The sequence below is a fragment of the Amblyomma mixtum genome, chromosome 6 (genome assembly GCF_055824585.1).
Source record: "Amblyomma mixtum isolate Tamu chromosome 6, ASM5582458v1, whole genome shotgun sequence".
Classification (NCBI taxonomy): domain Eukaryota; kingdom Metazoa; phylum Arthropoda; class Arachnida; order Ixodida; family Ixodidae; genus Amblyomma; species Amblyomma mixtum.
In genome coordinates this window covers 34,643,858-34,670,751 of record NC_143017.1, presented here as the reverse complement: position 1 = coordinate 34,670,751, position 26,894 = coordinate 34,643,858, and the positions used below count along the sequence as shown (strand labels likewise).

General features: G+C 48.1%; 1 protein-coding gene across 3 annotated transcripts in view; it reads right to left on the bottom strand.

Annotated features, from left to right (window-relative positions):
• Nucleotides 1-6,896: 6,896 nt before the first annotated feature.
• Nucleotides 6,897-26,894, bottom strand: part of Smox (Smad on X protein) — a 32,936-nt gene continuing 12,938 nt past the window's right edge. For all 3 annotated transcript variants that reach the window (XM_089547774.1, XM_089547776.1, XM_089547777.1), the window contains exons 4-8: nt 25,676-25,744; nt 20,184-20,219; nt 17,003-17,215; nt 12,651-12,788; nt 6,897-11,574 (exon numbers count right to left, since the gene is read on the bottom strand). In XM_089547774.1, the coding sequence (XP_089403900.1) occupies nt 11,306-11,574; nt 12,651-12,788; nt 17,003-17,215; nt 20,184-20,219; nt 25,676-25,744 (725 nt within the window). In that variant the 3' untranslated portion in view covers nt 6,897-11,305. The remainder of the gene's footprint in view (nt 11,575-12,650; nt 12,789-17,002; nt 17,216-20,183; nt 20,220-25,675; nt 25,745-26,894) is intronic.

Here is a 26,894-nt window from a genome sequence, read left to right as displayed (position 1 = left end):
GTTGTTTTCAACTGTTTTTTTTTTTAAGTTGCACCCTACTACAGACAAAATTACCATTTTTGTGAACTAGCGTAGATGTAGGTTACACTTTGAGCACTTCTGCTTTAAGGATGGAGAAAAAAATTTCAACTCAACAATGCGATCATATGATTAAACACTTCCAGACAATCGGAAGCTGTTTGGCTAAGTTCGTTATTCAACTCTGTATCCGGCTTTTTAATGTCCTCTCAAATTCTAGTGTTAATTGCTACCATATACAAACGTGCTACTGTGCCTCATAGCCTGAAAGCTTCCTGCACATTTTACACAGCACCGAATGAGCAAGCAAGTTCAAATGAAGTGAAAGCAGTATTTTGTTCTTGGTAAAAATGTGTACTTCTGGTGGCCATTTTGATATTCGTTAGCAAAAAAATATTAGAGTTGTAGCTATTCATTCCATCGATTGAAACACACGGCACCAACACTGAAAAGGGCTTCGTGATCACTGCTTAGATGTAGCCTAGCCCAATTAGCAAGGAAACAAGCAAAACAAAAATAGAGTACTGCAATTCCAGTTTGCTTGTTAAAAAGGCCACTGGTAGAGGCACCTTTTATGGCTTAGCTGCATTCAAAGTCTCTCTGCCATTAGAATATAGCGATCTATCAACAAAGACAAACTTTTATTTGTCCTCAACATCCCTGTGTAAAGTTGGAACCACAGATTATACATGTTTGCATTTAAAAACGGATCAAAAGAAGAACGACTGAGGAGTTCATTGTCAAGCAGTTTTATTATGTCACAGCAGAGAAAGAGTGCTATCCAAAATGTCATTACACAAAAGACGGCCATGTAATATGTACACTCGAAAAATGGATACAGTATTGCAAAAAGCCGAGTTGACCAATGTTTTTTGAGCCGCAACGCCGGCGTGATGGTCGCCCACACAGGAAAAAGTGAAATGCCGGCTGTGCGGCACGAGCCAATATCGGGACAAGGGCTGCAGCACCCTGAGCTACCCCCGTCATGGTGGAGACAGATTCATGGCTTCCATTCACCTCTCCACCTTATGCTTCTGCACTGGACCACATGAAATCTGGGCCACTAAGACTGGCGGAGCTTGAATACGGTGTTCGACGTCATGAAATGCCTAGACCTCTAGAAAATGACGACCTTCGATGAAACGATCCATAAAATTCACAAGCATCTAGCCTGAACAATGCAAGACGAGCAGCAAGTTTAAATTTAGCATGACTGAAGCTCTCTTCTTGCAGTAGGTAAGCACAAGAAAAAGACTGCTCAGTAAGGAATGCCATTTATGAACAATCAAAACAATTTCGGAGTCTGTCTTCACCAAAACTGGCCCAGTGTGGTGCAGCCCTCCCAAGACCAACAGCGCAGGTTAGTTCATCACTGCAACAGCAAAAATTAAGAATAAAAAAAAAATAAAGAGAAAAGATGTTTTGAGGCCTGCCCTTCCCTTCTCTATGGTGGGCCATGCCAGACTTGCTGTACAACACAACACCTTCTCAACGCATGCCCCGCCGACATGCACCGAGCCACTCCGCACGCCGCTCCGCATGCCGATCCGCACGCTGCTCCGCATGCCAGCCGGGGCAGTGAACTAGACAACACCTACAAGCTGCTTCCCAGAGCAACACTAGGCCTACTAACTCCAACGCGCAATATCACAAGTGGCATTGTGTGACAAGGTCAGCCGCTATGTAGAAAGCTTCACATACAAAAAGATGACGGGAGGGAGAGAGAGAGAAGGAACACACGACCCGGAGCGAGGCTTCACTAGAACCGCCGGGAGAAACGTGTTCGACACTCACACACACACACTCGCCACGCACACTACTAACCTAGGGGAGAAAAAAAAAGCACGGTACAAAAGACAAGCATTACTAAAGAGAATTGCACCCAACAGGTGAATTGTCTATGCAAGCTCCTCTTTTTTTTTTTCTTTTTCCCCTTTGTTCCTGCCAGCGGAGAATGCATGCCGAAAATGCTCCCGCCAAGCACAGCCTCTTGCGACTTTCGCAGCCAAGGGAAACAGACACGTCAGTGACGGCCAGGGAAGCACACGAAGAATGGATCAGCAAAAGAACAGCACAGAAAGGGAGGCACAGCAGTGGCAAATGGTGGGGGGAAGAACACTTCCAGACAACACCCAACTGGCTACTTCCGATCTAAAAGTGAAACAAAGAAAGGAAAAGAAGACACTCGACAAAATGACTGGATTCCCGGCCAGCAGGTAAACCGCACTGCTGCACACAGGCAGGACAGCGTTCAACTCTTTCCCAGGCAGTGTTAGAAACAGTCACACCAACAAACAACTTTTGGGGGCACAGCAAAGACTGAAAAACAGCAGGCAATGTGAAGCAACCACTCGCAATCGTCACCTGTATAAGCCTATCCCGAGGTACAGAAGCGGGACGGGGGAGGCAATTGTAACACGGCTCCAAAGTATTGCACGCACAAGCTGCTGTTTCCATGGGGTGAGGAGGATCTTCCATCGGATGAAGCTCTCTTCCAAGACCCCCACACGTGGGTCACAGTCCAAGAAGCACACGTCAGTCAGAAGGAAACAAAAAGGAAAGAAAAGGAACACAGAAAAGCCAAGTTTGATTTCAGGGCTCAGAGCTGCTCAACAGCTACCGAGCGGATAATGCTTGCCAGGAAAAAGGCTGCGACCAAGCATCGACCATTTGACTAGGAATGTGCGTACTCGTTACACGGCGATTGTAACAAAGCCAGCCTAGCCTGCTCGCAAATGAAGTTCAGCTGTCGCTACGACCAAAAGGACAGCGAGTCTCCCTACCTTCCTTGTCGGAGATAAAGGTGCAATTTCAGACCAGACAGCAACACCCCGGGAGGTGCATGGTCTGCACAAATGTGAGCCCACAATCTCGGTGGACAAGGAGTGGAAACAATGAAGTATGAAACTGATGCAGAGTCCTCCAGCGGCAGCACAACACCCATTGCTTTTGCTGCCTGGATGCGTTTACTTTACCACTTAATCCCCTGCGGTCCCTAATTTTTCAGTAAGTGCAAACTCTCTTCCAAGCTAAGCACGCCAGTGCGAGCGACAAAGTGTGGGTGATGAATAATGTGAACTGAGTTTGGCTACGATCAGGACAACTTTAAAAGCTGCAAAGCTCTTCAGCGTAGCAACACATTTTGCGACTCCACAACTTTCTGTCATTCGACCTCGTCTTTCCAGAGCCAAGACAGCTATGACACTGGAGGGCATCATCGACACTTGTGCATTTTGTTCGTCCTTTAGCAGGGCCTTAACGTCAGTCGAAATAAATAATATATAAACAAACCCAGCTACTCGGAGCAACTAGTTTAGAAAGAATGCAAGAACCTCAATAACCTTGGATATAGTGCCTAGAATATACTGGCTAGTGTGCCGAGCGCGGGCGGCGCGGTGGCACCCGAGGTGATGCCTGCCGCGGTGGTCGCATAGCGGCGCTGTGGAGCGAGAGTGTAGGGTGAGCGCGCGCATCGAGGCGAGCCGGTTTCTCGCACGCGCCGCGCCGCTGAGGGTTGGAAAGGGCTAACCAAATGTAAGCACACGCGAGCGTAAGCGGTTGATGGAATTCAAACTAAAAAAAAAACACGTTTCACGAAACACACAATTCAGTTTAATAGAATGAATGCAGCATGTTTAATCAAAGGGTAATGCGAGTGCGAGTAATGCTTTTTGGCCAACAAAAAGTACGAAAAAGCGCGTATTCAATTACAGTGGCAACAGACTGACACTGTCACAGGTAGCCAGCAACAGACAGACACTGTGTAGGCTTCACCTACACAAATTAACTTTGAGTGTGATAGAGTAGCACATTTTATATTTGCCACAGCGGCAGGATATCAAACAGCTTTTGACTGTATTAGTATGGAAACCGATAAAACACTATGAATCCATTGCAGCCTATATTTTATTATTTTATATAAATTTTAAAAGTTCCAAGTAAAGAGAACTTGTTACGATTATGACTGAACGTGTCCATGCTTTTGGTCTTTTCTCTTAAAGCCTCAAAAACCTTCGTGTTCAGCCCAAAGCCACCCTTAAATCGTTGCATTTATTTTTGCAAGCATTTTCGCCCAGGCAAAATCATAATGCTCTGCTTCCGAAGGTGCTCGTAGAGCCTTGGGCTCCGCATCCTCACTAGCAAACATTCCACAATACAGGTATCGTCATAAGGCATGCCTCTCAGAGACTTTCGTCTTGCGGCCAGGAAACAAGCTCTCACAGCTAACTGCTGCTTCTTCGGGAGTGACTGTATTTTTGCCTCGAGTGCTTCTCCGCTCAGTGCATTGTTTTGCTCCTTCATTTGAGTCACATGCTGCTGAGCATTGGCCACGCTTTTCTTTGTCTTTCTCAAAGCACGAGAAAAATTCTTGATTTTTTTTTTGTCACTGCAAGGATCTTTCGTATTTTTCTTCTGTACATGTTGTTTTGCAAGAGCTTCCGTAAATATTTGTAGTGCAAGCATGACTGTCGTTTTTCATCGGTGGTCAGGAAGCATTTCTCTGCAAAGTACATACTTCTGTATGAAGTGTGCTTGCCTGCAACAGGAATCATGCCACATCCATTACAGAGGCCACGCAGAGCCATTTCTTTGATTAATGTCTCTGCCTCATGGCGAGCTGTAAGCACGCGCTTTTCCTTTTCTCTTCCTCGGAAGTAAATTGGGGCAATTACAGAACCGTGCTCACGCAAAGGTTTTCCAAAAGTCACCATTCTTTCGGTGAATAGTTTCGAGAAGTCACCAGCTTCGGTCTCGCAACAGGCGTAAGTTAAAGCGCCATTTGACGCAGCAGGCAACTTCATCCATGCCCATGTTTTGCACCTTCCTTTTCACCGTCTTTTTAGGCACAAGATGAGGTGGATAATTTTGAATACTGTAGAGACAGCATCGGGCTTTAGGCGTGGCTTCACTCGGGTGAGTTCGTTCACGACGCCGTTCACCTTAATCTTAAAAGGTCTTTCGATACATTCGTTCTCAAAATGTTTTTCGCATACGACAGTGTCAGCCTTCTGTCTGCCCTCTTGATCTTATTTTCCCATTCAGCAAGCCGTGCTGGGTCCGCCGGTGCAGTGAACAAGGACACCTTTTCTTCGTTAGACCGATAACCGCTTCGACACAATGGAACAAAACACGTCCTCTCTTTGCATTGCCGCTTAGCCTTTAACATTGCAGGGTGTTTTTGCTCATGTTTAGCGTCTTCCAGCTTCACAATCCAAGAGATGTCAAGCCTTGATTTCAGACGAGCAATCGCGCGACACTGCGGTATCGGCGCGACAGCAGACGACGGGAGTTCGGCGGCTTTCGCGCACCCACCCGACCGGCAGCGCCCCTTGCGGCCTCTCCGTGCAGGCATCGCGTCGGGGGCCTCGCCCTCCCGTACGAAACGCGCGCGCTGCGCACACTAGCCAGTACATTCTAGGCACTATACCTTGGACGAAGGTTACAAAGGCACGGTATCCAATTAGTGCTGCATTTCCACACGCACTCTGCTGTAAGAATGTAAGAAGACAACACGAAACGAGGCTGCTCAGACTGCGAAAAAGTTAGTGAAGAGAAAGCTTTCTCGACAGTTCAACCGTTAAAGCCGAAAAACGCCACGCGGCTCGCCTGGAAGCAATCCGAGGTACAGCGGCAGAAGTATGATGGCACAAAGCAACAAATCCTCTCCACAGTAAAGAAAGAGAGAGGTATGCCCAAAGAACGGATCACAGCACTGCTCTACAAGGGGGGGGAGTCTGGTGTTCAACACAGACGCAAAACAAGGTCTGTGGGAGAACAACTACGAAAAAAAGGGTGCCCAGAGTCCACAGCTCGCCCTTGCCAATGCCACAGCCATAAAAACTGGCTCAAACAACACCGCTGACTATGCAACTTGGACAACGGCAACGCACCCCCACATGTGAAACTGAAATGAAATCAGCCAGAAACTTGGCAGAACCTCTTCAGACAGCTTCATCCCAATCAAGACGTAATTCACCTCAATCAAGACGTAAAGGAGCCTGCTCGGTCTGCATCTACGCTCCACTCATTTTAGTGTCATTGCTTTCACGACAAAGTTAACTGATCCGTTCAGCTGACAAGATAGTTGTGGTTCGCAGTGGGCTTTTTCCACTTCATCTACAGTTGAGTAGCAAAGATGTCAAAGGAAAAGAATGTGACAGAGACCACAGTGGGCACGAGTAGTACATCCTTCTCTCGATCTCACCGCATCTGCACCCCCAACGCACCTCACTCTCTTCGAAGAGAGAAAACACCAAAGCAGAGGAAAAATGACACCAAAGTGCCTGCAACAACGCGGTGACTGCAGCACCCCCCCCAGCTCAACTCACTTCGTTCCCACATCAACAACAGCAAGGCCAAATGCACATCAAGTTTGTCCACAAGTAAATAAACAATCAGCGGCGATTTCCAGAGGCTAGAATAGCGTGCATCAAATGACTGGCTAGGGATTTGCGAAACTGTGACACACTCTCAATTCATCTCATGCAGTAATCCTAACCCTGCAGAGAAACCAAATTTTTAACAGACAATCCTACTCGGAAAGTGCCTGCGCCCACATCTGTCAACGCTTCAAACCTTCAAAAATGCTCAACTTCACACTCTACTCTGGATTAGCACATAGTTCACGGTATAGTGTGCGCTCTGGCGTGCAACTTGCCAACAAAAAAAACAGGAAGGCAGGCACATTTAAAATGACTCGTTGTGAAAATAAACCTTGCGCATGAGGTAAATTACATGCTGCAACCGGCCACAGCCGTGAAAAGTCGCAAGAAAGATGCGAAAAAACAAGTGTCCACTCGAAGCAGGAAGCGAAACGGAGACTATTTTGTGGGACTCATAGTATGGCACGATACAGAAACACACACACACACAGCACAAAAAGGTGCCCAACACAGTACACGGGCTTCTTTTGCTTTTCAAAAGGGCACAGAATACAAGAACCAGCAAAAGGCAAACAAAACAAAGTCAAAGACAATGAAATTTAGATGCTGGGCTAAACTTTCCTCCTTTGTTCTCCCAATTCTGCTCGGAGTTTCTCAAACAGCACAGTCTGCCAACAGCTTCAAACACTGCAGCGTACGCACAGACCCCACTGCATGATAAAACTCTCAACTCTTTCACAGTGACATATACACAAAAACAAGGTAAAGAAAAAGCACCTGGGGTTAACAAATCCCCCAGCACTGATACACACAGCCTTGTAGTGAAACCCAGGGTCACAGGCATTTTTCATTGTGCACAGGATCAACCTATTGAAGCTAAACACAGCAAAGTAAATAAACATGAGGGTCAACACCGCTGTCTCTTGGTGGCACACATTACAACATTTATAATGTTTATTCCCCACCCTTTTGCGCAAGAGTGACACTGGCCATAGTACGACACGGGTTTTGCACAGTAAGATAAAAAAACGAAGTACACTTTCCACACTCACAGTGCATCCGAATATAAGGACTCAAGCAACACACATACAAAAAAAAAAAAGTCCACAAGGATCCACACCACAACCGTAGTTAACGGAAAGCTGCCTAACTCGAGATGTTCGACAAACTTGCTTCAACGCAATACAGGCAACTGATCGTGTCTGTACAATGACACTGCACAAACACACAGTGCAAATGTGTGCGCTCGCATCTCTCCTAAATTGCTAAACAAACAAACAAAAAAAGGGTGCTGCAAGAACCCCCTCAGCGACACGAGCCTAACAAGGCATGGCCTATGCGGCTGGCAACACTGACACTTAACGGGCAGAGCGTGACCGACCAAAGCCATGTCAGATTCCCGCTGCAGTTAAAGGGACACCGAGAAAAACCATTTATTTTTCCTTTTTGGTAAAAATCGACTGCACGGCTCTTTGCTGCTATGTTAATATTTGTTCAGCTGCAAAGGATGCATCTACCGCCGAGAAAACGGCATTTAAAAAAAAAGGGGGGGGGGGGGGGGGGCATTTTTTTTTGTTTCCTCGCCGCTCTATTCAAAACTCGCCACTGTACTGCCATAACAAGAAGGGCTCCGTGATCGCCATCGGCTCCGAGTGAATGGTGGTGTGACCTAGCCTCGGAGATCCACTCCCACAAAGAGAGTACCGCCATCGCCGCAGTTTACGTGCGAGAGCGGCCGGTTGCGGCAACCCCTGCATTTCATTCCTGGCCTTCTTCTAGCTTGCAAAGGCTCTTCAGTGAGCGCACCCTTTGAGATTAGAAGCCGGCAACCTATACTACATCATTCATCACACCCACTGCCAGACAAAGGCCTTATCTCTCCAACTAACCCTGTCCTGCGTCCTATCAAAACAGTCTACCTGCAATCTGTCTCGAGTGTCCCCTTAAGCAGGAAAGATATATAAAAACTCGCTCCATCACACCCACGGGCAGCAGCAGCAGTCTTAGGCCATGCTTCCGGGGGAACTGCAATTTCCTTCGGTATATATGCAACACCTTATTACACTGACATTCCACTGAGGAAGGGCAGCGTTACGGCAAAGCAAGGACAGAGTGAAGCGGCTGGTCCTGCCGAAAAGAAATCAAGAACGCACGTTTTCCCCTCTCTCCTACAGTGGGAGACAGTTTGGCTAGTGCAGGGCAAAGGTGCACGCACACACTGACAAGATAAAAAATAAAAAGATATACCCTGTATTTATATTAACTGAGTGGACCACACTTCCTGGCCTTCTGAACAATGTGCGATAGGAAAGTGCACCGTATTTTACAAAGCAGCACTGAGCGCACCACAGAGATGACTTTCAAACCCTTCTGGATGCTCCATTGTGCGTAACTGACAAATAAAAGCGGGCACAAAACTGGGGAGAGAGAAAAATAGAGGGAACGACGGGCACGCAACGCAGACCAGGCTCATTTCCTCTTAGTTTTTTTTTTTTTCTTCTTCCGATAGCAAAGTGGCACTGTGAGCTATGTTTAGAAGTTGTTGCTTGTGCCAACGCATACCTAGAGGAGTAGTCATAAAGGAAAAATAGTCGCACATAGCCACGCATACACCAACACGAACGTGTCACAAAAATTTCCCATGGCGTAACTTTGCACACGAGGGAGATGTTGGTAGTTTAAGCAGGTCTTGGAAGTTTAATTTTTATTCTTCCAGATAGCTCACCAACGGCCTTTGGCACAGCCTCGAGAAAGGAACCACCTTTGGACACAATGGGGTAGCCAGCCCGAGTCCGCCACATCCTCAAATGGGAACGTGTGCAGCCAAAACCTCATTTTTAGTGCAAACAGCACCACAAGTGAAGCAAAGCCGTGCGCCAGAAATTAAAGAAAAAAGAAAGGCGGGAGGGGGGCATAGCACCAGATGCTGACACACCTAGTATGAGTGGTTTAGTTTGGCTTATTGGGGTTTAACGTCCCAAACAAACTCAAGACTATGAGGGATGCCGTAGTGAAGGGCTCCGGAAATTTCAACCACCTGGGGATCTTTAACGTGCACTGACATCGCACAGCACACGGGCCTCTAGAATTTTGCCTCCATCGAAATGCGGCCGCCGCAGCAGGGAGAAACACCTAGTATGAATAGGCGCTTTTTTTTTCCTAAGTTGCTTATGCACCATAAAACCCCATATAACTAACTTTTTTCCTAAAGCTTCATTATAACTAAAAACTGTATATAACAATGAAAAGGAAGAGGTTTTACCATGTTGCGACGGGACAGGGGCACAGTCAAGTTGGTAGGAAGCTGCAGACATAGGGAAAAGCAGGCTTCCCTTTACCTGTTATGCAACAGCACAGCTACAGTCAAAAGAGCAACAGAACAGACATTTAAATTAACAACATTCCAATTCTGTAGCCCACACAAGAGGGCGTGCCAATGGTGCCCACAGTTCTACACAGCAGCAGGACCGCCGGTACTAATCAATACCAATCAACAACGCCCTCTCGAAATGTGGCCCAATAAAGAAAAGCAGCAAAGGGCCACAGAATTCTCCCGAACTACCACATACCGCAGATGCAATTGGCGTTCAGCCTTAAGCTTTCACGGACAAAGAAATGTGCAGTTATCACAAAGGCAGGGTGAGGGTGAGGGGGGTGAGAGAAGACGCATCGGCTCGGGATGGATTCGACCTCAGCTGACTGGTGAATGAATTTTAGAAATAAGCAATCTAAACACGCCTATCTTCCATTTCCTGCGCACTTCCAATCATCTTCTCCCTAGTACCGCGCCCATTAAAAGGACTGCCACAACTGAAAGTCACGCTGCATGAGAAGTCTCCACTGTTGCACTTTCTCTTCCGAAGGATATCCATACCAATGTCACGCGGAACTCTGCAAGAGCAAGAAAATGACAACAACAACAAAAACAAAAAAACAAAACAATGAAGGCAAATAAAGAGGGCACAGACATTCGTGGATTGTCACTCCTGTGGCTTCTGTGAATCTTTCTCCCAGAGCAAGCTGATTCTGGAGAGAAGGGGAAGGTGCAGAAAGCCTGCCTGAAGAAGAGGACGCTTGGCTCAGTTCATTACAAACGTTCGAGGAGAAGAAGCTGGCATGTGCCAATGCCCGCCAACGCACAACGGAGAAAAAGAGGGTGCAAAGGTGCCCTCTTCCCTGCCACTCACCCCGCAATTGCGTTCTCTGGAAGGGACAGAACCCAAGACTTCCGGTCACTCCTCCCAGTTCGTGTCACAGCTTCCTAAATAGCCATTTTGGTTCAAAGCATCTCAACACCTAACCTAAAAGGCAATGCTCACTCGGGAGATGATAAATAGTTTCTGTGCTCTCAATTCAGTGTTTAAAAAAAAAAAAAAAACAGATGAGAACTGAAGTTGCTTCCAGCAAGATGATTCAAACAGCTATGCATACACGTTAAAAAAACGCAGCACTTCTAAATCCACTGTGCCACAGAAGCAACGGCACTGGATACCTTTAATTTCATTCTAGTCTGTTCTCACAGAAATTTCTCATTCGCCATTAGATGGCACTGTGGAACCACCGGAGGCCAAGGTGCTGTGTGTGCCTTGGAGAGAAAAGGGAATCACGCTCACCCACCACCTCTACTGAGTACAAGCAGGCTTGCAATGCAACACAGCTCGTAACTCTACATGCGCAATGAAGGTCGTGGCTACGGCTGCAAACAACGCTCGAGGCTACACGCACAATGAAGCCCATCATGGCTACAAGCAAACAAAATAGACACCGTGTTTGCAAAGCCCCTCCCCTTTCCTGCCAACCAGGCAACACTCACAACACGCACACACGCACACCGGAGAAGAAGAAGAGGAGACGAACGCACCGCTACAACACACTAGTATGTCGGCAGGAGGAGCTTCCCCCCCTCAGGACATGGAGCTGCAGGGCACGCGGGGCGAGCCCATCTGGGTGAGCACCCGGTCGAGCCACTGCAGCGGTCCGTTCAGGTGCAACTCCACCCAGCACGGGGTGGAGGTGACCGTCTGGCGGCGATACTCGGCCCCCCAGCCCTTGACAAAGCTCATGCGGATGGTGCACATGCGCGTCAGCTGGTAGACGGCCTCGAAGCCCCGCGACACCGACGTCGTCAGCAGGGCCGCAAACTCCTGGTTGTTGAAGATCTTCAGGTTGCAGCCTGGACCCACAAGCAAGGCAGGGTTGAAATGTCTCACCCGGTTCCCGGTACACCCTCAGAAATCAGCATCACAAAAGCAAAGCTGCAGTACCGAGAAGCAAGATGTACAGTAACTGACCCGATCTTTCGGACTCTGAGTGATTTCAGACTTGAGTGATATTTCAGACCTCGCCGAGGAACCGTCACGCACCTCATAGGAATGTATATTTGCACAACCGATATTTAGGACTCTGTGTGGAGTCCAGAAGTTTGGACTAGAACAGACGCCACCAATACTATGGGGATCGTTTTTCAATCAAAAATTAGATTCTTTTCAGCTTAACGTAGGCGCAGCAAGCTATGAAGGCGCCATAATGGATTTAAACGAAGTCAATCAGACGGGCTGGCTTGGATAGGCTTGGCTATTTGTTCTTAATGGCTGCCACTTGAGATACTAACACGCTCTTCGCTGCCACTGAGATGGCCTTCAACAAGTGCGGGATCACGCTGAAAACAGAACAGCAGCATCCGCTGCAGCTTGGACGGTGCACAACCTGCAGCGCGAGGGAGCTGATTGAGAGGCGGGGGACATGCATTTGGAGGCGCTCGCTTCCGTTTGCGCCTTCCCATGGGTTACCTCTGTCTTTGCAAGCATGCTTGCCCATCGAAACTGGCTTTTCTTTGCTTCGCATCGCACGTGCATTCGTTCGCAGCATGACCAGCGGCTGCGTCGCACTGTCTGGTATTGTGACGCAGAGAGACTCTATCAGGATGCGAGCCTAAACATAATTTGCAGCAGCTCTTGGTCTTTCGAATAATATTTTGGCGCAGCTTTGGCACAGCTTCACCCCCCCCAAAAAACCACCAATTTGTAGCAGCATGTAGCAGGTTAAATGCAGTGGCACAGGTTGGCGTAATCGGCGCAGCAATACCATCACCGAGAGCCCTGGGTCGTCAAAAATAATTCGGAGCCTTCCATCCGTTTTTTTTTTTCGTTTTTCCTCTTTCGTCCTTTCCCCGATGGCGCATGTGATGCATGCACTAAGAGATAAAAACCACCGTTCTTGCTTTCCCCGTACCCGGTCACCATTACCCACCTGGAGGTATCTTGCAGACCGTGGCGGGGTGCCATCCGTACCGCTGGTTGCAGTTGGGGCTCTGCACAAAGATGCTGCTGTCGCTCAGGCACTCGGCAAACACCTCACCCCCTATGTAGTAGAGGCGCACACCACGCCCTGTATACGGAGATGGGGGGGGGGGGAGGGAATAAATAAATAATTTTTCCTGGTGTGATCATTTTATCTCCAAAAACGATGGCAGTGCAGGCCAGTGGAGTTAAACAGCAACCCGAGGTCGTGTTTTCGTTCAGGCTTCGTGCAAAAATAAATAGTTTTGGAGTGCTTTAATTTGGTGACATGAAGCCTGCAGTGATAACATTCAGCTTACATCAGACTGTACTACCCTGCGACAGGGATCAAGTCTTAACCCACTTGTGTAGAACAGAAACCACTACACAACACACACCACGAAATACAGCTAACCGAGTACAGTGGGGCAACGCAACTCTGCATGCTTACAAGAAACATAGCATGACCACCTTTTCTTTTTTCATAGAGGCAACCATCACACAGCATGTGTCTGTTATGCCTCCAGACTGCATGCAGCAAGTGCATAAGATAGGGGGTTTCAATCCTTTACAGCGAGAGCTGTTAAAGTCACGCTTCCCTGCTCTGTGGCGCCATTGGCGTAACACTAAGGACAAACAAGGAGCAGATGGGAGCGCGGTGCCCTCTGTGTGCAGCAGCACAAGTCAGCGCTTGTGCCGTTTGCGCCTCTGAGCACAGATGGAATCGTGCAATCGAACAGTGAATGGTGCATTGAGCGCTGCAAATTCCAAGTTTTAGTACAGAGCTATGGCTAGGATGACCAACACGGTAACGCTTTCATTTTATTTAAAACACACTGCAGTCACTGAAGACCAAGCAAGAGCTGACTCAGCTAATGCTGCCATGCCTGCCTAGCTGCCTCTGCTGTACAGTCGCAGTTACCACAGTCAGTGTACTTGCTGCATGACGGTACTAAAAATTTTTAACAGCAGCCACTGAATCCCGTGTTATGCAGGCGACGTAACTGGCAGCCAGCTCTTCTTAGCCTCGAGGAACCTGAATGGCTTCCAAACTACACAGAGAAACCATGGGTGTCTCGGCTTCTGTCTTTTCCTGCCCAAGATGCATGCAAAAACAGAATGCACATACAGTCAAAACTCGATTTAACGAAGGTATCCTAATTCCCCCTCAGACGCCCATAGGGTTCAATGCTTTGACTAACCCGAAATAACGAAACCGATTCCGTGATCTGTCCCGATTTAACAAACCTTTTTTCGAGAAATAAAGGTGAAAAAGTGTTAATTTTTGGTCTATTTTGTAGACAGCACCCCAAAATTTATTGATTGCAAGTCAGCGGTAACAGCGCGGAGCATCTTCGGCCCACCGCTTTTTTCAAACTGCGCGGCGCAAAACGAGTTTTAATTTTGAGTCGAGTTCACGAGATGGCGCCAGCAGTAAAAAAGTTTCGTACCACATTTCATAGATGACACTATTGCAGTTCGTGTGTTTTTTTTGTGTGTGTGTTTGTGTGTTGTGCTCTGTGTTCGCTCTTGTGCGGATATTTCCCCGTGCCTTTGAACGCACGTCTTTGTCAAGCTCAGCTTGTTAGGCCTCCATCAGTCTAGCCTTGCTATCGTGAACGCGGACGTGGTGTGTGCGAGCAAGCGCGCCGCTAACCCTCCTGACTAGCAGATGGAGCTCTGCAAGAAACGAAAAAGGCTTACCCTGCACGAGAAAGCGGACATAATTCGAGCTGTGACAAGTGGACAAAAGAAATGTGATGTGGCTGCAGCACATGGCATTCCAGCGAGTACTCTCTCCACAATATTGAAAGGGAAAGATGACATCCTCCACGCCACTTCGTCGGGGAATCTCTCGCGCAAAAAAACGCTGAAGACCACTCCTCAAAGCAAAATGGAAGAGGCCCTCTTCGCCTGGTTTATGGATTTGCGGGCGAAGAATATTCCCGTGAGTGGAGACCTGCTCCAACAAAAAGCTTGTCGCGCTTCAAAGAACGACACAGCATCGTCGAGAAAGTGCTCAGCGGTGAAGCGAGCAGCGTAAGCATGGCTGTAGTCGGCGACTGGCAGTCTGAAAACGTGCCCGACATTCTGGGAAAATAAGCCCCCAGCGACGTCTACAACGCCGACGAGAGCGGTCTATTCTACCAAATGCTGCCTAAAAAAAACACTTGCCCTGAAGGGGCAGGCGTGCCACGGCGGGAAACACAGCAAACAAAGCCTGACTCTTTTGCTGTGCGTCAACACGGACGACACCGACAAACGAGACCCGCTTGTCATCGGAAAGAGTGCGAGGCCGCGCTGTTTTAAAGGCACCAAAAAGCTTCCGGTGAAGTACGTTGCCAATTCAAAGGCTTGGATGTCGCGTGCCATTTTCGCTACATGGCTGAAGGAATTTGACAGCGACATGTGTCGCCAGAAAAGGAAAGTGTGCCTGTTGCTGGATAACTGCACGGCCCACTACGTTGCAGAGGTCGAGCTGACCAGCGTGGAGCTCCGCTACTTCCCCCCAAACGCAACGTCCGTGGTTCAGCCCTTGGATCAAGGGATAATTAATAGCGTGAAGTGCGCATACAAGCGTCGAGTCGTCGACAGAGTTCTCCTCAACCTGGAGCTGAAGCGCGAGACGAAAATAGATATTTTTATGGCGGTTGAGATGGTGGCGGCGGCTTGGAGAGCATTGAGGCCGTCGATAATTGTCAACTGCTTCACGACTGCCGGTTTCGGTACACTAGGCCCTGAAACTGCCGAAGCTGGTTCGGACTGCTCGAGCGCCGTGCACGAGGATGAAGATGCCTGGGAACACCTTCGCTCAGTGGATGAAGTGCCCACAGGCATAAGTTTCTCAGACTACGTGAACGCCGACGCAAATGCAGTCACAACGGAAGTTTTGACTGATGCCGATATGTTGCGGCTTGTAGGAAGCATGGAGGGAGTGACGGCTGAAGACGCTGTCGACGACCCTGCAGGTGCCGAAGCTCCCGTGCCGACACCAGGTCAGGTGATGGATGCTCTCTATCTGCTACGACATTTTGCCGGCGCACACGAGGGGACGGAAGACGCGCTGGACGCACTTCAGACCTACGAGAAATCGGTGCGGCCGTTGCTCACAAAGCGCACGCAGGCAAAGATCACCGACTTCTTTGGAGGAAAATAAATTTGTAGTCCCCTCGGGCCTTTCTTGTTGAGTAAGAATTTTTTGTTGTTTTTTTCATACGCGCTAGCGGCGCCGGTCGTTTCCGTGGTCCGCAGTTTCATTTTGGGAGCATTTACGCTTCACAATATGATGCTGCGGTAGCTTTCTGGATGCCGCCATACCATATAATCGAATGTACCGAATTATGTGCCCAAGAAATGCCTCATTCAATTTAACGAAATAATTCACGGCTCCCCTCAACTTCGTTAAATCGAGTTTTAACTGTATAACCCCCCCCCATAAGTGAAGGGCGGACGAGGGTCTTAAAACAAACTTTATTTATGGCTAGAATCTCATGGAATTTTGCAAAACAGATGAGTTTTTCTCTTCTGATTCCAGATACGTAATCATAACTGAGCTGGTGGTCTTAAACCTTACAATGTCTAGAATGTATTTAGGTAATTTCTTATGCAGCTTTAATGAACTTTCTCACTGCATTTTGTTCCTTTTATTTGCATGAATTGATAGCCGGAGAGTTGCCATACCCGGTGACATTCTTCGTTTTACTCTAAACGCATGTCACCCTGACATACTACGTCCAGAGTAAAAGGTCGCAGTATTTGACACTGCAACTCGTTAAGCTAATTGTAAATTGCTATTTAAGCATGGCCTAAACAAAAAACAAATAATGTCATCGGGTAGGGGAATTTGCTGGCCATCAATTCATGTAATTAAAAGCAACAAAATGCAACGAGAAAGTTAATTAATTTGCATAAAAAATGACCTAATTACACTCTGTAATTTAAGATAACTTTTGACATAAGACCACCAGCTCAGTTATGACTACATGTTTGGAATCAGAAGAGGAAAACACATCTGTGTGCAAAATTTCCCGAGATTCTAGCCATACATCAAAAAGGTCAGTTTTAAGACCCTCGTGCCCCCTTAATAACAACAATAAATGGCCAAATTCGATTAACAATGACTGACGCTACAAGGAGGCAGACTGCTATGAATAACTACAGCATGGTAAGCCCCAAATAAACAAAAGCGGGTAAAAGGGAGGATGGTGATTGAGACACTGCACGGATTTCGGTGCTCAGGAAGCTGACCACAACCCAATCCCAACATCCAGAGAACGCAAGGGCTCCACACAGAACTCGGTGCGACATGCTGAGACAACGCACCGATGTGCTTGCGGGTCTGCTCGACGACCGAGTTGCGGTTGACGTTGGACAGGAGTCCGAGGCAGAAGCGCTCCGAGCTGGAGGGGTCCGTGAAGCCGTCCACCGTCAGGGACGGCTGGGAGGCGTGGAACGTCTCTCCCACCCGCGTGTTGAGCTCGTAGTACGAGATGGAGCACCAGAAGGCCGGCTCCGTGTACGTCACCGGCTGCACCTCTGCACCAGGGCAAGGACAACACCACAAGCGTGACCAGGAGACCGACCACTCACTGCGCAGTGTCAGGCGGGGCAAAAGAACTGGGATAATATGCATTAATAATAGATGCCCAAATTCAATTAATAATGACCAACTCTATGGTGAGACAGTCTGGTATGAACAACTATACTCCGTTTCATACACAGCAGGCAACGCTGCGGAGGTTGCTGAAGTGGTGCATCCGGGAAACCATATTACTCCGCCACGTACCATTCGTTCTTCTCGAAACTTCGGTCATTGTTTGGACAAATACAAAGAGCCGTATAAAACGATGTGGTAGCATTGAAAATCACGGTCGAAGCTGTCAGGCGCTCAGTGTTCAGGCTCTCTGGCCATAATTTTCACGAACGGTGAACTACTTTTTGGGCGTGGATTAAGCAGCGGCGGTTCATTCTACCAACCACGTGTATTATTTGCTTCTCGAAATCTCGACGAGTCGCAGGACGAAAATGTGGCAAGAGGTAAAATGAAATCCAGGAGGTGCCAGTGACGGCACTTAATTTGTCGCTACGAAATATGTTTGTGTTCACTTCGGTTGTGTGGTGAAATACTTTTTGCGCACGGACTTAGCCTGCGCAAACAGGCGCTCTAGCTTTGGCAGTGTTGCCTGCCATGTATAAAACAAAGTATAGAGTATGGTAAGCCCCAAATAAACAGAAGTGGGTAAAATGAAAGACGGTTATCGAGACATTGCATGGGTTTCAGCACCGACCCCAAGAATCATGCGCATTCAGACTGGCCGAAACACATAAATACAGCCAAATCTCTCTAAAATGTGCAGAGTATGAATAAAGGCAATCCCAATCCCATTCTCCACAATACATGAGATGCAGACAGGATGAACGACCCAGTTCTGAGAGCAAGCCTTCGAGAAAGAGTTTGTGTAAAAAAAAAAAAAGCATGTACAGTATAATCTCGTTACTACGAACCTCACATTAACGAATTTTTCATATTTACGAACTTTTTCAAAATCCCCGCCAAAATATCTATATTTTCAATGTAAAAATATTTCACTACTACGAATTTCAAAATACCGAACATTTCAGAATAACGAGCATAATTTATTTGCCCACCTATTATAAATGCACCTCATTATTACGAACTTACCCCGGAGAAGTGAGCCAACTCCCCGAGAGGCACACGCTCTCTGTTAATCGCCAAGGGCAGGCATCCGATACAATCCAGTCCAATCCGAAGCCGCCTCGCAACCGGAAGTTGGCTCGTCTCTCCTCCTCCGTTTTTTTTTCCCCCACGGTGTGCATGTGACTACCTCCGCGCTTTTCTTTTTTTGTGTGCGGCCGCCGTGAACGCGAGGCCTAGTCGTTTCTCGCCGCTGTGTGTTGACTGTGCTGACGATGAATTCTGCGGGCGCCAGCGTCAAGATGAAGCGACGGCAGTTCACGCTTAAGGAAACACATCGTTGCTCCAACCCTTGGATCAGGGGATTATATAAGGTGCGTAAAAACAGAGTTTCGGAAGCACCTGGTGCAGCGCTATTAAACCTTCGGCTCGGACTCCCGACAGCCATAAATGTCCGCCAGGCTGCCGAAACGGTAACTGGGGTGTGGTGGAACGTAAAGGCCTCGACCATCAACAACTGCTGGAGGAAAGCTGGCCTTGTGAAATCGCCGCTTCACACAGAAGACTGCGATGACGCTGATAACACGGATGACGACAGTGCAAAAGAGATGCGGACTGAAGTCACTGAGAAACTTTCTGTAGACTCTTCTGTAAGTTTTGCCGACTACGCCAAGTCGGAAAATGCTGCCCTGAAGTCAGCAGAGCTGACTGTAGAAGACATCGTGAGTAGCGTTCGCGAGTATGAAGAGCGCGGCGAAGAAAATGAACTGGACAACGATGCCGACTCGCCGCCTGCAGACCAAGCGGACGAACCTGTGTCTAGTGCGGAGGTTCTTGCATCCATAGGCAAACTTCGCACATTCATCGGACGTTGTAGCGATGTGCCCGATTCTGTGCACCAAAAAGTTGACGATGTTGAAGAGTTCGTCCTGGGGCGCCTGTGTCGCACCCGCCAGAATCACGGATTTCTTCAAATAAACGAGCGCTGAACCTCTCGTTTGCGTTCCTGTTTGAAAATTACATAGCTTGTCGTGTGCCCTTCCTGAAGGTACAGTATTTTCATTGTCCAGTAATACTACTACCTTTTTTCGCGAGTCTTTCGTTATTACGATATTTCAAAATAACAAACGACTATTCGCGACCCCGCGAAGTTCGTTGTATCGAGATTTCACTAGCACAATCCAGTGCCCCACAATTATTGCATGGATGGTTAAAACAGTCAGCTCCACTGATATTCCATAACACTGTTAAACAGTCTGTTCTCTTTAACCATGCAAGTGAAAAGATATTCTGCTTCGCTGTGGATAACAAGCCGCATTACAATCCATCTGCACAGCCAGCAAATCAAATGAGAAATGAAAAGAAGCGGAAAAAGAAAGAAATTATGAACCTCGCACTGCTTGGGCTCAAACTTTGATTGCAGCACCTGGTGGTCTTGCAGCTGGCAGGGCCTCACGAAAGGAGGGATTTACGCTGCGATTGCTTAGGCCTTGCTCGGGCTCCTGATGGTTTATTGGGGTTAACGTCCCAAAGTGACTCAGACTATCAGGGACGCCGTAGTGAAGGACTCCGGAAATTTCGACCACCTGGGGTTCTTTCAAGTGCACTGGCATCCTACAGTACACGCGCCTCTAGAATTTCTCCTCCATCGAAATTAGACCACCGTGGACGGGATCGAACCGCGTCTTTCGAATCAGCAGCCGAGCGCCGTAACCACTAAACCATAGTGGTGGACTTGATGTGGAAAGAAGTGGGTTCATTACGAGCAAGTACGGTAAGCAGCACAAGCCATACACGATTCCACAGCCCACTGACACAGGAAAAAAATATACAGAAATTGTTACGCACCTGGTGAAGGACTGGGTGAAGACAGGAGTACTGTATCTGCAACAGCAAAGAACAATGCCAACAAGCAAAATGTTTTGTCAGAGGGTTTTTTTTGCAGCAACTCAAGTATTACCACTGGCTTAGCCATGCAAATATTTTAAGACAATATTAATTCTGCCTTTAATCCCAGCGCGGCCCGGTCCCTGAAAACACGCACTAATGAACAAAGAGAACCGGTTGTAGCATAAAGCTGTTACAAGTTCAAACGTGCCATGCAAGTGCTGTAGAAACCTTGGATGTCACCACAGTAACATAAGCCACTTGCCCGAAACAAAGACATACACTGCACCAAAAAAACCAAAAACAAACAACAAAAAAAAAACCATCATAGCCAACTCGCATTAGCTAAAACTCTGCTAATCACACTTTTGGTTAAGGGGACGCCTTTTAACACATCTGATAAGGTGACTTTCTGGATCAAAGCAGCAGTTCAAATTTAGAACATTCTACTGTAAGATGTGCTGATAAAATATGTTTCCAAGCACATCTCTGTTCACTAGCGAAAGAAACTGGAGGGGGCCAGTACTGTATCTCCGCCTTATGATGTGATAACATTAACGAGTTAATGCCCACACGGAGATAATTGCCACTCCGTGTAAGGGCCGCACCCCCAACTTGGCAGAGGGACAGTCGGCCAAAAGAATTGCTTAATATGCGCAATTCGACACCCGGAATAACCACGCATGCGTCGTCCTGTGCACCGGACTCTGCCTGGAGTTGTGAGCATGCAGTGGCAGAGCGCTGCTAACTCGTCTTGTGCACTTGGCATTCACACCAGAAAAGGCAAAATGTTATGCTTCCCGAAAAAAAGCTGTAATGAGGTGCACCAACGTTAGCGGGGTGTTTCTCTCAGCGACGCGCTGCCCGCCAGGCTCAGGTGCTGTAGTAAAGCGTCGTTTGCCAGGTGCCATTAGGCCTAGCATGCTTCGCATTGAAGCCGCAGCGAAAATGCTGTGAATGTAGTCACGGTTTCTTATAACGCGTCCACCCTTGCTACCAGTTCACCATCACTCAGTAACATCACATTACAATGAACGTGTAACCGACTTCCGCAAGGCCTTCGACAGTGAAGTGCGCCGAAGAACAGGCCAGGCGAACGCCACCTCACACTGACAGCCACGGGCAGTACGCGTGGCGTGTCGCTCCGAACTGTGAGTCATTTCAGCGCGAGATCTCCGGAGGAACTTGATTTTTAACTTCGAATCACGTGACGCCCGCCAGTAAACTCATCTAGCAATGTTTTACTTTATCATTTAATTCACGCCCGTTGTCACACGAGTACCATACTTACAAGGCATTATGCATTTGAAGGATTTGCCAGGAGTGCGCTAATTGATCATAAAAATGCGTGTCGTAGCACAAAAAGGGATGCACAATTGGGGCTCCGCTACGATCGGAAAAATCTGATGGAAAAATGCCAGTCCCGTGCAAGGGCCGTACTCCGCCAAAACCGCACAAAAAAGGTGCAGGCATTACACAAGTGCAGTCAAACCTCGTTATAACGAAGTCGCATTTTGCACGGAAATTCATTCGTTATATCCAATATTCGTTATAAAAGTATGTACTCAAATTCCCGCAGAAAAGGTCTCTTAATAAACCCAAGAAAAGGACTTTAAGATGGACAGCACAGGGTTGAAAAAATGCACTATTTTTTAATTTAACGCGTGGCATAACCATGTCAAACCTCACCTTGCATTTCGTACTGGAAAGCAAGAGTGAACTCACAAATCGGGATGCTGGCCAGGTGCAAAAACTTATTTATTTAAAAAAGGACGTAATCTTTGTTTGGCGGCACTTCACATTGTTTGACAGGTTAAATTTCTCGACGAAATCAACACAGAGCAGGGCGTTCCCGATGTCAGCTGATTTGGCCATGGGTAGGTTCTCAAGGTAACCCCTCAACTTCCTGGCCATGTCAGCGGCCTCGGCGCTGCTCAGAGCTTGCACTTCGCCATCTTCGCATGCATCGCTGTTTGTAGCATCATCTGCAGAAACCACCTGATCAACAACTTCTTGGTCGGTCAGCCAGGTTGTCACCTGCACAGATGAATTCCTCGAACGTAACGTTCGGAACCGCCAGCTGACGCCATGTCGTCTCGCCGAAACTGTCCGCTTGCCTTCCAGTTGCATGCGGAACCTTCCTGCCTACTTCTCGCAGTTCTCGACACCAACAGCTGCTTTTCGTCAGACAAGACGTGGCAAACAATTCGATGGTGGTCATTAAATCGCTGCAGCCAGCCATTGCTTGCATGAAAGTCATTGTGGCCTCAGACGCAAGTGAGACTTCTCGCCTTCATTTGAAGGACGGCACCAGACACAGGCAGGTTACGCGCTATAACGTCCTTGAACCATGCAAACAAGGCATCTTCAACATCCTGGTGGTGACAAAGCCTACACTCTTGCTGTCATTCTTCACAGCGCCTGCAGAGTGGATGCTTGCAATCTTCTGCCTTGCGCTCAAGATGGTTGATCGAGCGCTAGGTGCAGCACCGAAGTCCGCGGCAATGACTTTTCCTTGCGTTCGCTGTCAACCACCCTGAATATCTTTATCTTCGTTTCAAGCGAAACTGCTGTATTATACGATGCGTTCCAGGACGGCATCTATAGATTGAGCTGCAGAGATAACGCGCGCGGGTCAGAAAATTGTGACGGCAGGGGTGGCCGGGGAGCACGGGCATTGGTTCGATCATGTGTCAGTCACATGCTAGGCAGCCATTGATGCTAGATTCATTCGCTCTCCCTAGATGGCGTGGCGTGCGGAAGCGCGGGTGATTCAAACACATTTTAGGTGCGGGCAATTCAAAAGATCAAAATTTAGCGTGTTTTGAAATTTTTTTCTACTTGTTTCTGCATTTTGAGCCCTGCGAATACAAAAGCTGCTTCGTTATAACTGATACAGTGTCAAATTTCGAATTTTTCGTTTTGTTATACAGATAGAACTCACACAGAAATAAAGCATGTCCAACCAAACTTTTCTTTCACTTCGTTATATCCGATAATTCGCTGTATCTGTGTTCGTTATAACGAGGTTCGACTGAACATATGGCATGCCCAACTGACCATTCTCTACTTGACATTCACAGATCCCTGGGAGTCCTCGTACCACTCCTGGTGCAGCGGTTTCGTGATGTGCCATTGCGCCAGCAGGCGGCTGTTTCAAGCACAGCCAACGATTGCGCTTGCAAGACACAGGTTGCTCGCCCCGAGCAACTTATCACCACCAATCATTAATTTACAGTAGCCGACCGATTTTTCAGACTCTAATAATTTGGAATTTGCTGAGGAACCTTTGCGCACCTCATAGGAACATGTACATTTTCACGACCGATATTTCGGACTAGTCTAAAAGTTCGAATTTTCAGACTAAAATAGACGCCAACAATATTGTGAAGGTCATTTTTCAACCGAAAGTTCGTTATTTCGGCCTAATTTATACCCCTGTCACACGGCCAGTTTCAATGGCCATCGAGTCGAGGGCCTTCGAGATTTTTGATCGCCATCGAACTCGAGGGAGTTGTGGTGCTGCTACACGGCAAATCGCAATGGCCATTGAAATCGTTCTCGCGTCTTATGCCAAGCTTGTGTAGCGCCACAATCGCTACGTTCGGTTTCGCGCAAATAACAAAAATATATTGACGAAACTTAACTAAATGCTGAAATACACTTTTTTACAGTCATAAGGCGCGTTCACACTTGCTCAAAAATCCGGCAAGCGAAGCGGATTCGGTCGCTGCAAAAACTAGGACCTGTTCTCCTCTGTTGACGACCGAGCGAGTTGGAACGGCCGCGCCGCTGCTGCTTCTCGCTGTGCGCACCACGTCGCCGCTCACGGCGTACACAGATACAGTGAGAAAAGAGCATAAATTTATGCTGTGTACGTACCACGAGCGTATGCACGCTTACGTACGCTAAACGCAGGCACATTCCCGCATTTAGTTCAGCGTATGCTAGCAAAGACGCAAAAATAAACTCAGCCTCTAGTGGCGCCATTTGGTTGTCAAACGGGAACCATTACTGTCAACAAACCGACTCTCTTAGGCCTAGCAGCGGCAGAATCGTCACTCTAAATAAAAAATAAAGCAAACTGATCACTTATACGTTTTCTTGTAGGCAAGATGAGACGAAGTGAAAGACCGGTGCTCCATTTATGACCAGTGAACGGACAGAAAAAGGCGGCAACAATGAGAATTCAGTCCGAAGCGAGGGGTCCGGCTTTGAAGGGCGCCGCCATGTTTGTTGTCGTTCGAAGCAATGCTAGCAACCTTGGGCAACGCTCGAAGGCCCTCGAAATCTCGATAGAGTTCCGGGCTGCTCCGTCGACTCGATAGACTATTGACTCGATGGCCATTCAAACTGGCCGTGTAGCAGCGCTCGATCGCCTTCGAGTCGATAGACTATCGGTTCGAGGGCCTTCGAAATGCCCGTGCGACAGGGGTATTAGACGCGAGCAGGCATCGCTCTCGCAACCAACCCGTTCCCCGCCACCGTGAAAGGCGCCATCTTGGAATGGGTGGGCGCAATCGCACTGGCTTGGACAGGCTTGGCTATTTGTTCTCCATTGTTGCCATTCGAGAAAATGCTCTCTGTTGCCATCGAGATGGCCTACAAAGAGCGCGCGATCGCCTTGAAAACGGTACAACGAGACTAGGGGACACCTGTGTCCGCTGCGGCTTGGACGACGCCCCCCGCGGTGCGGGGCAGCAAACGCGGTAGAGAGGGGGAGGGGGGACTGCATTTGGAGGCGCTCACTTCTGCTCGCATCTTCCCGTGGGCTACCCAAGGGTTACCTCTCGGTCTTCGCGAGCATCATTGTGCCAAGCAAACTGGCTGTTCTTGCTTCGAGCAGCGAGTGCCTTCATTCGTGGCATTACTGCGGCCGCGTCGCACTATCTGGTATCATGATGTGATAGGGTGCGGACATGACGAAAGCACGGCTATGACTCCGAAGCTAATATTATCGCTTGTACATGGAACATGGGGAGCGGCGATTTTCGCGACTTTGAAAGCCAGTTTTTCGTAGAAAAGTTTTATTTTTTTAAGTTCACGGATTTTTTGGACTACTCGATTATTTGGACCATTTTTCGGGTCCCGCCAAGTCCGAAAAATTGGTCGGCAACTGTAATTCCGTATATACTAGTTTAATATAAATTCCCATGTATATTGAAGTGTTCAAATCTGAAACGGGTGGCTGTACTTGGCGGTAGGAGCTTGTATGCAACTAACGTGACCCGAGACAGCTCCAGTGGCATTTGCCTTTTCCAAGCCGCACCCATTGGGACACGTTTGCTCAGTGGACACTTCTGGAGTACAGGCCCACGACTCGCATTAAAGTTAGTAAAGAGTAAAAGCTTCTGGACGCACGAGACCAAACCCAATGCTGGTGAGAATTCACTGCTGTTTGTGCAACGAAGAAAACTGCATAACTGGAGTAGCCTCTTCCCCCGACCACTCACCCATGCTGTCGGCACCATTTTGATCAGTGGTTTCTCCGTCTTCGCTCATGTAACCCGGCGGAGGTGTCTCTGCAAAAACGAGGGGGGGGGGACACAGTAAACACTCCACTCGTACCACGTACAAGCAATGACAGACTAACAGCAACTCGGGCATCGTCACCCAGTGTCCTGGTGAAGCAGTTGGTGCCAACTATGACTAAATGCCCGGAAAAGAGGCATCTGCCTGTCCCACTGTGATTGCACAGTGTTGCTTGCTCGAGAGTACCGTATGAATGCATGTAAGGGATGCACTATTTTTTCCAGATTCGAGAACCAATTTTTGGGGTGCAACCCATGAAAGCGATGTGCAAAAAATTTTTTGCAGTGGTTTCATACATTTAACAACGTCTCACACAAATTGAAAGAGATAGGGAATCGAGTCAATAGAGAGCTTTAGAATAGAGTCGGGGCAAATAGGGTGACCCTATCTGCATGCGCTTAGCGTTAGGAGAACGGGCTCATGTTTTCTGTCTGTAGAATAGGGTCGCGGATGGTCACTTTGCGTTGCTTGAAGGCAGCGCCATAACGGCAGGAAAGAGAAGCTTTCAGAACAAATAAGTTAATATACCGTATTTACCCAATTCCAACGCGCACCTTTTTTCGGGGAAAATACGTCTCAAAATCGCATGCGCGTTGGATTCGAGTGCAAACCGAAACTGCCCCATAGCTGCCCATCGTCATCGCCATTATACGATGTGGGAGCTCACTAACTGCTGGAAACATGGGAGCACGTTTGCTCGTCGTTTTCTGCGTCGCAGGAGCCGTTTTCAACCGGTGTGGCGCTTGTTATTGGTCGCGTGCTCAGCGACCACGGACCGCGTTCACGGCGACGGTATCCCGTGCACTGCCGCGGGCGGACGCCTCATCACTGCCGTTGCACGATCAAGATACGCGGATCGAAGAATATGTTGATGAAACAACGGTTATCGGAAAGGCGTCATTTCGGCGGTAAAGTTCCAAAAACGATGAGACTCCTTTCTGTTTTGCGGCCGACTCTCTGACAGAGATTACATCGTCCGCAGGCGGGGCACGCCGCGCCGCTGACGAGGTCGTGCATCATGCCGATCTCACAGATAACAGCGCTCCCGCGCCCGTTTTTACAGTCGAAGATCTTTATCTTTCGCTCAGACGCACTGACGAAGTCATCGAGGCTCCGCAAGAAGCATCGCCGTTGCCGCAG